Raw genomic sequence first — 12563 nt, forward strand, 5'->3', positions numbered from 1 at the left:
CGCTCCTATCAAATAGTATGCAGACAAATGAGTTCCAAGAAAGAAAACAAAAACACTGCGTTTTATGGCCCAAGTGTTTATTACACCGCAGACGATTTGAGACTGATTTTACATCCTTTGAAACTACCGTATACGAGTCCCGTGTTCATTGTTTGTCTATCTCCAAACCCATTTTGATCACTGCATAAGCAACACCTGTCAAAAGAAGAAAAACGAAAACGTCCATGATGTTTAGTTCAGGTACGTACCTTTTCATAAAATCTGTAGGTCTGAAGCAGCTAGCGTGTCTGGAATGGGTTCGTTTGACAGCGCTGAGTGCACGATCTTTGTAATCGCAAAATTTCTTTCTGATTTTATACGTAAAACTCGTTTGTTGTCATCTTTCTTCGGTGCTCCGTAAAAAATTATAGGACACAGAAACAACCACCAAGGGGGAAGTTGAGACAAAGATTCTCTTTTCCTCAGGGAGGGACAAGAAGGTAGCAAACGGTTTAGGCGTGATGCGAGAAAAAATTAGTTTTTGTGAGCTTATGACAAAAGGATCAAAAGTTTTCTCGCGATCGTCTCCTAGCAGGAGGACGAGGGAATCTGTCTCAAAGAGGCTCAAAGGGAAACTGTTACAACAAACAAAAACGTATGCGTTAAATTGTAAATGTATGTTTAAAGGATGCACCGTTCTGGGGGTTAATTAGGGCGCGCGACTTGAAATCCTAGAGATCGGAGGTTCAAGTCCCGCTCTGACCACTAAGCTGGAGGTGTCTCTCGGTAGACCCTAATTCAACCTCTCGGTCATGCTTGTAAATATCCAATTGGTCTGCCTCCCGTCAGTTGGGATTTTTAAGCCTTTTAGTTGATATATTTGTTGCTTTCAGTTTAAGTGACATGCCTGTGAACTATCTAGGCGTAGCTAAGCGCATTGACCACTACAAACAACTACTTTTCAACATGTTTTTTTTGATGTTTGAGGAACAGGTTTTATTTCTTGCCGTCCAACTAGTAAGTGCATGGTTACCTTATTTGCTTTATTTCTCTACGTCCCTCTTCAGTTAAGGATGCTTGAAGGCTGCGATCTGACCCTCGTCATCTAAAAAGATTTCGGTGACAATGATCAGTTAAAATGCAATACTTAAACACATTAAAACAAAGAGGGAATGACGTTTACTCAGAGTCCAAGGGTTCAAGTGTCGTTACGAAGTAATATATCAAACACGAAAGACCGTTTAAAAGTAGAAGAACTATTATCCTCCCCTACATTAATGGAATTTCTCAGCCTCTAAATAGACTTCTTCAAAAGCAGGATATTCGAGTTGTCAGCAAGCCAGTCAAGACATTACAACAGGAGTTTCCTTCTCCTAAATCTCGACCTCCGACTGAACTTCAACCAAATGTGGTTTATAAACTATCTTGTGCCGACTGCCCATGGAGTTATGTAGGCGAGACTGGCAGATGCTTTGAAACGAGAAAAAAAGAACACATGAGGAATGTGATGTCTTACGCAAGAGGTTCCAACATCGCTAAACACGCTTGGTCTTCAAATCACTCTATTGACTTTAAAAATTCCCAAGTGATTGACAAGGGTTCTTCACGTATTCGCAAGACGCTATAATCATGGCACACCGTTTCGATAGATCATGCAGATAACATTTCTAGGCCGCTCCCCAATCAATACTCTATTCTTTTAAAAAAGAACAATTAGTTTATTATCACGTTTATTTTTCCATTTTAATATATTCTTTTTATAGTTCCACCTATTTTTGTATATATTTGTAGTTGTTATCTTTTCCATTTTTATCCATCGAAGACTGTAGTCTGACAGCCGAAAGCTCTGAAAGTTTTAACTTTATACAGTCGGTGAACGTTTTTTTATAAATTTTTAATACGAAAGACCGTGTTTGACCACATTTCCAAACACCAAGAAGAGAAGTGAAAATACGACGCGTAGCGGAGTACTTTTGTCTTGAGTGTCTGATACATCTTCTCAGTCGAAACTAAAGCTAAGCATAAAACGGAGAAATGAAATTGTAAAAATCTGTTAATTTAAGTTCCGGTATACAAACACTGTCACGGTCACGACTTCCTCTGTTTAAACTTATTAATGAGTTTGAGAAGGTAAACTATAAGTACAACAGGAATTCCGTTTTCGTGAATCTTGAGAACTTCATCCTCCATTAGGGTTTTATTTTTCAGGGAGGTGATGATGGCTTGGTCTGAGAGTTTGACGAGCGTTTTCTATTACCAGGTTTCATCCGCATTGAAAGGGTAATACGCGGTAAAGATGAAGACTTACCTCCTGGACAGGGGGACTTATTGCAAGCCTGGTCGTCCTGCAGGGGGCCATCACAGTCTTCTCCATACCCCTGGGGAGGGGGATAAGTACAGGTTCTGGTTCTTGTTTGGACTCCACCACCACAAGTCAGGCTACAGTCAGACCAGAAACTCCAACCAGAAAAACCACCATCCACACCTGAAAACACGGTGAAATAGGTATTTGGGGGTTTAAGGGGGTCTTCTACCCTCAGATATAGTTTCCCCCCCCCCCAAAAAAAAAAAAAAACATTTTTCGGAACATGAAGATTCAACATCCCTGACCATTTGCAGATCGTATTTTGAAACGATTTTGCTCTAATTACTCCATGATTTACGTTTAAATTAAGAAATCTGCACACTGGTAGCTATATTTCAACATAGCAACATTCATAGCAAACGTTGTTTACAGTCTAAAAGTACTCACAAAATTGATTCAATTCAGTACATTTGAATGATACTGTACAGGAAAGCTTTAGAGATGTGTACTTATGAGAATTTTGCATCATGGTCCTGAGCATTGTTTCCTCTACCATCTTATAGGCTCCTTATACTTGGTAACATTTCTAACCAAGTATAACATTTCTATGACTGGTTTGTATTCGGGTATTTAATGGAACATTTATGTAAAACCTTTCGATATACCCCCCTCCCCCTGCCTCTAACCGCCCCACGTTCACAGGGCTAATTTGGGCTCTCGAAGACCAAAGTAAAACTTTAAAGCCTTATTTCTCAAAATGACCAAATAGACGGATCAGCACCAATATCTCGGACAGGATATCTCCATTGGGTTCAACCGAATGTTGTCCAATTTTCAACATTGGTAAAGGACACAATTATCTAGGTCGTAAAGCTCTAAAATTTGCAATTTATGAAAATGTTTCCCTGTTAGTGAGTTAATATAGTTAATATTAGTAACCTTTTCCAAAATTTCACGAGAAAAAACCCCACAAAATACTGTTTTCTGGTATTTGTTCCCTGGACAACTCTCTTATGGACGGGATGAACTTAATTCCATGCTTCTCCAACCATTCATTAGTACGTTATCGTGTTTATAATGAACACCACTCTTTAACCCTTAGGAGCTAGTTATTCATTGACTATTGTGGCATGTGACCTAGTTTGAGGTCATAATGCAAAGCCTTAAGTTAACGTGGTACCAAAACTGCCCCACAGAGTTGTTTTGCAAAAATATATATATATTTGTTTTAAGGTATGAGATCCCCTTAATGGATTAAATTAAACTAGAGGGTAGTTTACACCAGAAGCCATAGGCGTGCGAGTTGGAGGCAGCGTGGCGTCGGACTCGTAATTCAGCGGTCCCGGGTTCGAGTCCCGTTCTGACCACTACCTGAATTTGTTTCACGGTAGCCCCGAGTTCAAATCCTCGGCCACGCTTGTAAATAGCCAACTGGTTTGCCTCCGGCCAGTTGGGATACTTAACAATGGTATGTTCACTTTGAATCATTTGTTTCAGTTGTTTGCTCGGCCCCAATAGCCTTTGTATTATAAACAATGCCGAGGGTAAATAAAGGTTATATTTATTTTATTTTATTTATTTATTCAGGGGTGGGGGGCGGGGGGGAGGAGGCTGCATCCTCGCGGTTTCGAAAGTCAGTGAAATCGATTTCGGGCAAAACCCTCATGATTCAGGCAACAGCTATCTATTTTTTGTTTAAATACAAATCATTACAGTTTCATCAGGCGTGCGAATTGTGAACGTGCTCGTGTTTGTTTTCACTCCAATGTGAGTGCGGTTGTCTCTCGCATTCGGGCATTGTGTTATTTTGTTAAGTTTCAGGCAAGAAGGTCACCGCCCTTCCCCAAGCTTAAAGGTGTCCGTACACCTATACCAGGAGCTCATGTTTCCTTCAAACCTGACGCTCTGAGGATTAATTATGCGTAGTGCGATGCTCTCTTGGCCCAGGACTGGATAAAGTTTGCGCTAAAACAAGTGTAAAGTTCCATTGGATAAAAGCACTTGGTTTACTTCAGTAATGCAAGTTTCAGCCAGGATAGGTAAGGTAAGGCAAAGTCTGCATACGAGCCAAGTGGCTCATCAGGTCAGAGCTTATCCCGGTTTCAGTACCATGAAGCAACTAGGAGTATTTCTACTCCCCGCCTCCCTGGATGGGATGCTAGTCCATCACAAGATTACCCCCCAGCATTAAATTCGCCGTTACCCATTTATTCACCTGGGTGGAGAGAGGCACTGTGAGAGTAAAGTGTCTTGCCCAAGAACGCAACACAACGTCCTCGGCCAGGGCTCGAACTCAGACCGCTCGCTCCGGAGTCGAGCGCACTAACCATGAGGCCACCACGTCTCTTACAAGATGCACTTAATTCCAGGATCATGGAACTTAATTAGTGTGATGCTCTCTTGGCAGAACGACTGGATAAGACTTGCGCTAAAACAAATGTTAAGTTCTATTTGATAAAAGTACTTGGTCTACTTACTGCAAGTTTCAGCCAGGATATCATTAAACAAATTCGATAACTCATCAAAGTTGCTTGCATTGTGAACATTGTTTCCTGCAATTTCTTCCAACTGGCCTTGAAAATCCTCATACTGGCCAATCCCAACGGCTATAATGCGAACATTTTTTTCCTTTGGACGGAAAAGAGATAAGATGAAGAAATGAGCGATTGTTCAAAGTTCTCGTGTTTGTCGCCTGTTTGGCAATGTATTACAGTTAAAACAATAAAGTTGAGGTAGACGGCTTGCCTTTCAATACTATGTTTATGGAAGTTTATGTAAGAGACAAAGTGAATTCTCAGTGATGTCAGAATTATTACATGGATTCAGTTAGAGCTAAGAGGGAACAAACGTACTTAAACTGCGCCGTCCTTTCGAGACTAAGGATGGGTGGTAAAAGTTGGTCTTCTTATATAGTGTAATGTAATCGTGAAAACAGACATTTCTTCATTTTTTTTTTAAATACTTATGTTGAAGGAGTTCACACCCACTTTAAAGAGTAAAAAGAGGAGCCTCTAAAGAAGAGGGACACGACTAAAAGAAATTTGTTGAAATTGTTAGAGTCTTGAATTAAAATTGACAAAAATGCATAAAAAGAAAAGCTTGAAAAAGAAATTTATCTCTGACTCTACTTAGAAGTTAGGGCAATTTAATGTCGGTGATTTTTTAGCCACATTATTTAATACAATCATAACACTATCTCAAGGTTATTTGATGTTGTATTTCGAAATGAAACATGTACACGTACATATAAGCTTGCTATCGTTGACAATAACGATTAAAACTAATTTAAAAAAAAAGCCAGTAGTTTGTGTTTTTTAATCTTACCTTTAACTTCGGAGTTATTTCAGAGAACTTTTGTGATTTGGGATTGGTTCTTCCATCCGTTAACAGAATCAGAACATTTGGGTACTTCTGCCTGTCTCCTGCCCTCTCAATAAAGAGCTTATTTGCAGCGGCCATCAAAGCTTTGTCAGTGAAGGTGCGATCGCCAAGAAAAACAGGTATTTCAGCAATAAACTGATGAACGGCCTCGTTGCTGTAGAACTTTGTTTCTGCAAAGTTGCTCAAGACTTTTGGTTTCCTGCTAAACGTCATTATGGCCGTGTGTGTCGCATTTGGGCCGATGTGCATCGCAGCAACGAGCTCAAGAAGAAAACCCTTAAGTAGCAAGAAGTTCGCTACACCCAGACTCTTGGTCTTGTCCACTATAAATGCCACGTCCATTCCCTTCGAGTTTTCACAAGGATCTGGTGCTATAGGAAGAAACATACCCAAAGTTAAGCCTTTTAGAAGCTCAGCAGCTGAAGCTCTGGCGCTTAATTAACTCCGATCTCTGTAGCATGATGCAGTTAGGATTATTATTACTACTACTGGATGAGTTCGCAGTTACTGAGCAACAGCATTTTATGAAGTTACCCTTTCCCTTTGCCGGGGGCAATGTACACTTTTTAGTGGAGAGAGGATATTCCTGCCGTGGGTGATGCAGAACTACTCCGGCCACCCCTAAGCCCAGACCCGTGACAAATAAGAATCCAACGGGATCGCGGGCCTGTACATGTCCTGTGTGTCCCACGGCTCGAGGAGAAATAAGTGGATATGATAAATTCAGTCTACGGGTATTACGTTGTTACTACTTCAATTATGAAAACAGATACGGGCAAATAAGTAACTATAAATTGTTCAAGAGAAGTATACTTAAGGTAGACTTGGCCAGCCGCTGCACCTAGAAGTTCGACCCATATTAATATGTCTTAAGATTTCTCTTTGCTAAATTATTTGTACAAATGTATTTTTATAATTTATCAATTTTAACAGTAATCATGCATTTTTAGTATTATCCATTATAATTTATTTTATTTCTTATTGATGTTGTGACTAGATCAGTAGCTTTCTATGTAACTAAGAGTAAGTCACTTAAATAAAGTCTCATTATTATTATGACCAAATTATTACTGGTAAAGTTAGAAAACCGCAGTTAAAATCGTACCACTTAAACTTACGACAAATCAACCTCTTGATGTCTTGGGTTGCATCATTAAGGCTGGCATAATCGTCTACATAAAACAAGTTTGTTCCTCCGATATATTCCAGGACTTGTCTGTACTTATTTTTTCGGGCGTCTGGCCCGATACCAACCACGATAATGCGGACGCCTCTCGTCTGAAAATTAAAATGAAATCAGAGGGCTGCTGTAAACTAACGTAGTCTACCCCCCGGAGGGGTACTCTCCAAAGTTTTATTCAAGGAGGCTCCGTTCCGAGTTCCTACCCCTTACCCTTTTTTGCACCAATTTGACAGAAAAGGTACCCCTTAGCCTTCGTATACCTTTAATTGAAAAAATGGTAGCCCTTTCACATGTTTTCATAACCAGCCCGTATTGTGAATAAACCGCCAAAAAGGAAATATTCGTGTCATTTTCATGTAGTGCTTAATGAATTAAATGATACAGTCGTAATGCTGGATGTACAAATTATCATCATTTCAATAAACTCCTAGTTCACTAAAATTGAGGAAAAAAATGTAATACTGATTACAAACAGCGAACTTAAAATAATCAGGCTCAATAATATATTTTTTCAAGATGCATTATGTTTGACTAAATATTGAAAACCGCTAAGTAGTGAACTTACCTTTAGTGATACAATTTCCAGGAAAAAGTCCTCCGTAGAAGGATGCGATCTTCCATCGGTGTACAGAACCATGGCACTCCGGACCCCAGGTCTTTGTCCACTTTGCTCCGTGAACATCAGCTCTTTGGCAGTCTTAAGTGCTATGTCAAGGCGGGTAGGTTGGTCCAGCTTGGTAATACTGTTAGTTATCAAATCATTGATGGCTTTGTTGCTGTGGTAATTGTCGTCGTTAAACTTGTTGTGAAGCGTGCTTCTCCTATCGAACGTTTGAAGTGATACGTGAGTTCGTTTGGGTGAGACATCAAACTGGTTCACCAGATGCCGCAGCGCATCCTTCAATATCGGTAGGTTTTCGTACTTGATACTTTTCGTCGTGTCAACCAACAGACCAAGATCAAGTTTGCATTTGGATATTTCTGGAAAAAAAAAAAGATTGAAGAGGTAAAAGGAAGAGTTAAAGGTGTCACAAAACAGTTTATCAAAATTATTGAATATTTTAGTGGGATCTTCGTTCCGGGGTCTTAATAGTGCGAATAACCCTTCTGGCAATTTAAGAAAATATATATGGGTTATTGACCAAGTGTGAGGTCAAGATGGCTGGATCAGTGGTCAAGTTCTTTTTTTGCGAGTTTATGGACCGAGGCGTAGTCGAGGACCATAAACTCGCCAAAAAAAAAGAACGAGGCCAATATTCAGCCATCTTGACCGAACAAGCTTGGTCAATAAAGGATTTATTATATGGCTTTCGGGGAAATTTTTCTTGCGGGAAACGGCGGGTAGTCCCGAGCGGGCAAGATAGCTCCATCTTCCCCACTCGGGTAGCCAATCACAGCGCAGGATTTGATTCATCTTGCCCGCTCACGGAGCTAGCCATATAATAACTAACAATATCTAAAAAGTGATAACAAGCATGAAAGTTGCAAAGCACCCACGTTAGATAACGTACTACTGCGGACATGCATCCTGTGTGCCACTTCAGAGATCTAACGTGGGCTGCGGAACAGGAACTGGGTCACAGAAGAGATTCGAACGGAATGGAAAGCATGTGTACAAGTAGAACTTCCCAAAAAGGTAACCTTAGCGAGTGTGAACCAAGTGTGCGCTCATGTTAATGCCAATTGACAGCAAATAACTGTACCATAGTTGGCGGGAAATGATCCAAGGAGATTTAAACAAGCAGCCGCCAGGAGAGAACACGACGGATTCAGGAAAGACCGGCATTGACGTCATTGCCATGGGATCATTTCAGTCAGTGTATGAAGCACCTGTCAGTTCCTCGTAAATAATATTTCAGTCCTTCGAGAATGTAGCATTGGATTGTCTTGTTAGAGAGACTTCAGTGGGGTAAGCACTTGAGTTATTAAGCACTTAATGACTGGCCCCAAGGGAAACAGTGAGGTTTGTTTCCCGAGACCCTCAATGTTCCCCGAGGCGAAGCCGAGGGGAACATAGAGGTCGAGGGGAAACAAAACTCTCTGTTTCCCGCCATTTGAGGCCATTTGAGAGCGTAAAAGCTCACTCCATGGTCACGGCTTTTCCTGACTTTCCGAAACGCACACTCTGGAGCATTGAAAGAACCGAAGAGAAGTAGCGAACTGTTACCCGAAGAACACAAATGGAAGAATAACTGGTTATAACTGCATGGCAGAAGACTTAATATGTTATTTTCAGAGAGTAACATACATATCCAACAGAAGATGGAGAAATTTTAGGTGAGACAACAGTGGTCAGGTGGTCAGAATCGATATTCATGCAGGAAACCAACTGAAGGTAATGAGGGTGAACATTCAGTTTTGCAATCTCATCATAATCTACAGAGAGACCATGGAGGAAGCAAGATTTCACCTTCTTAGCACGTAACATCAGCAGTAAGGACAGACGAGCTTACAAAGAGGTGGAACTACACGTTTTAAAATCACAAATAGAATGATGCAGCTGACCTGGGATATCCTCTCAGTTATACACTAATAGCAATCATTCGTTGGTCAATACAAGTGAACTCTTTCCCTCAGCCGAAACAGGGAACACCCCATATTCACGTTTCAAGTCCTCATCCATACTCTTCTTCGTTATAAATTCTTAAGATACACGGCTTGACAAGATCAAAAGATCACTTGCAGAGAAGAACAAACCAGACACAGATCGCGGAATCATTACAATGAAAAAGTGGAAGATCACATTCTCACACAAACGGATCACTTAACAGGCGTCAGGCTAAACCCACGTGGAAGGAGAGAACAACTGGGACAAAAAAGCAGAAACACGCTGCGAGACCTTCAGTCAGACAGTGTCACCAGGCGAAAGTTCTTGCCCACAAAAGAGTAAGGTAGATGGGTTTGGTGGACAAGGGGACAATGGGATTTTAAGTCAGTAAGTGATTCGGTTAAAGTTTTAAAATTGGTGATTTCTCTAAGCTGTGCAAATTATTATCTGTGACTCACTTACCGGCCCCAACAGTTATTAAGGAAACTCCGAGAAAGAAAATTGCAAATCCCAGAGCCGTCATCTCGCTTTACCTGAAAACAAACATGCAAACATTATCCAGAGTAAAGCGGATACGATGTTTCGCGCTCCGCTTAATTATTGAAAGCCTCGGCGAGAGAACTTACTCTAGTCGTCCAAGCGTATTTTTGATGAAACGTTGCAGGGCTTTAATTTTAAGTAGAATAGAATGCTGAGGTGAAAGACGCGAAAGTGTAGATGATAGTTATGATCATTTCTATCAATAGAAAAAATAATGGATTTGTCTGAACTTTGAATATTTTTCGATTTATACTGGCATTGTTAATCTTTTTTTTGGTGGTGGGGGGGGGGGGAGGGGGGTGGGGGGAACGTTGGCTTTGTGTTATTCCTATTCATTTGACCGAGGAACAGAAGGAGTTCCATCTACTCTTTTTTGTTTAGTATTAACTAGCCCATGGAACAGGCAGTTTTGGGAGTCTTCAATGGAACCACGTGATTCAAGTACGACAAAGCGTGAAACAATAATGATGATGACGGTGGTGGTGGTGGAAGAGGAACCAGGAATGGCGCACGTAGCTGCAGGTTCTACACTGGGTCATTAGATCCGTTAACTGTGTAGCTGATAGTTTTGTTTTGGTCGTGCGATGACAAAAAGGTATCAGCAAAGTCGCAAGGAGAAACTCCTCCTACATGAGAGAAGCTTGGCTTCTGGTCTCCACAAAGGCCTCCGTTTGATGCCACTTTCATGTTGCATTTACTAAGACACATTTTGACGAGAGGTGACTAGTGGGTACATTGTTTTGGAGAGTTCAAGGTGTTTGGATCGAGATTCGCATTGTTTTGTCGGCATCTTCAGTCCTATCTTTATCAAATGTCTTTTATGAGAAGCAACAAGTCCTTTCACGGGTCTTAGATAGAGATTTGAACTGTTTCTCGAAATTTTATTAAACCTGAAGTTTAATGCTTCTTATACTATAAAACCGAGAAAGCATCTTTTAAGAGTGAGTTACAATTTTTATAGTTTTTTTTGTAAGTCTCTCGAAGGCTATAAACGTCCTGTGGTAGCACCCCAATAGTTATCTTCTGTTAATTTTCCATGGCGTTTTACTTGTTTTAGAAGAATGCGTGATGACTGAAGAGGAAATATATATTTCTGCTGTTGGATATTTTTAATTGAGGAAATAAAATATCTTTTAATACAGCGTCTCTGGGCATAATGTCAATTTGTTTTCGGAGAGACAAAATTGTCCTTAAGGGTGCATTGAAATGTCAGCTATCATTTTCGGGTAGCTCAGCAATTCTGGTCAATAGGTTGTCCTCCATTCCATGCAACGACGTTAAAATTCAGCGTAAGGACTTTCGCACAGATTTTCTTCAAACTTCTACTGCGGACATATAATGAATTACTTGTTTCAGAAATGAAAAAAGAAAAAAAAAATGGGGCTCACGGACTTCGTTTTACAGATTAAGCGTGTGGAAAATTAGTCTGATTTTGAAAATTTGGCGCGCGTAAATCAGCATGGCCTCCAGGGTTTTTTGCTTGAAATTTCAAAGATTAATCAACGTAGAAAAAACTATCCTAGTAATATTTTGTATAAGTGAATCCGTTGAGTTAAAAATTCCAAATGTTGGCAAAATTTTCACAAAACTTAACTCTTCAAGAGGCATTTGAAATCGCCGCACGGTTAAACGAAGAGCTAAAAAGAACGGAATACGATGATGCATTTTGCATTTTTCTTCATTTTTTCTCTAAACGTAGAAAATCGGTAGAGAAAATGATCCATCAAAAGAAAAATAGGAGTCACTGAACGTCCAAGATCTTTGAATCCAGGCAAAGCTGTAGCTATGGCTATCTGCCCTATCATTGTTAATTTTATTACTTAGCACGCGCTCGATGCATTGCGTGGCGTGTGAATTGGCGTGCGCTGAGAAGAAAGGATGCACAAAAACAATTAGCGCGAACGTCCTTAAGAATCCGAACGGAAAGGATTAGGTTAGCTTATAAAAATATCGCTTTAATCTGATGTCTTAATGCTAAATTATTTGCTTAATTTTCTCTTTTAGTATTCTGGCATTTCGGTGTGAAAAATTATACACCCTTCCTTCTCCGCTATGCGTTAAACATCAAATTTGAACCATATTTGTCTCGAATACTTCCAGCACTGATTACTGTAAAGCGTTGAAGGGGGTTTTCATAACGATGTCTTGTGTCTTAAAATTCTCGAGGTGGGTCTTGTGTTTTCCTCATGATTTGCAACTAACCAAATCCTCCTCTAGCAAACAAAAGCAGTTCGAACCGAGGTGAAGAAAGCGTTAATCATAGTATTCGGCTGTTTTATTAATAATAATGATAGCTGAAAGTTTTTCTTAACCTAACAATTTTTAAGCACAACCTAAGAAATATGATACTTAAGCAAGTACTTACCTTTAATGGGCCGCCAAATGAAAATACTTCTTGCCGCGGCAAACTTGTAATACCATATATACTCGTCGGCTTTCAAGCCACAAGAACATTACATTTTAATTACATTTAGCAAACAATAAATACTGAATGTGATTGGTGGCAAGTTATTAGTGCCACACTGTACAATTTACCCCCCAGAACGAGGTCAGCTCACCCCCTTGTTCGTGAATTTTGGCAGGGGCCGATGTTTTACTTCATAAGAGGAGAAACACCAACTATAACC

General features: G+C 40.2%; 1 protein-coding gene across 2 annotated transcripts; it reads right to left on the reverse strand.

Moving 5' to 3' along the window:
• Positions 1 to 60: 60 nt before the first annotated feature.
• Positions 61 to 12388, reverse strand: LOC110058680 (collagen alpha-6(VI) chain-like). Of its 2 annotated transcripts, XM_020765336.2 has the most exons (9): positions 12302 to 12381; positions 9859 to 9929; positions 7414 to 7829; positions 6784 to 6943; positions 5609 to 6036; positions 4762 to 4912; positions 2288 to 2464; positions 1013 to 1084; positions 61 to 195 (listed from the first exon to the last, which is right to left on the reverse strand). In XM_020765336.2, the coding sequence occupies exons 2-8, from the start codon at positions 9917 to 9919 to the stop codon at positions 1047 to 1049; spliced, it is 1431 nt and encodes a 476-aa protein (XP_020620995.2). In that variant the 5' UTR covers positions 9920 to 9929; positions 12302 to 12381; the 3' UTR covers positions 61 to 195; positions 1013 to 1046. The 2 variants fall into 2 exon arrangements, with proteins under 2 accessions (XP_020620995.2, XP_089139276.1); XM_089283150.1 differs by lacking the exons at positions 61 to 195; positions 1013 to 1084 and having other exon boundaries at positions 2175 to 2464; positions 12302 to 12388.
• Between the last annotated feature and the right edge of the window lie 175 nt (positions 12389 to 12563).

This window comes from Orbicella faveolata, unplaced genomic scaffold (genome assembly GCF_042242905.1).
Source record: "Orbicella faveolata isolate gen_17 unplaced genomic scaffold, um_ofav_v1 contig_12, whole genome shotgun sequence".
NCBI classification, from domain to species: Eukaryota; Metazoa; Cnidaria; class Anthozoa; order Scleractinia; family Merulinidae; genus Orbicella; species Orbicella faveolata.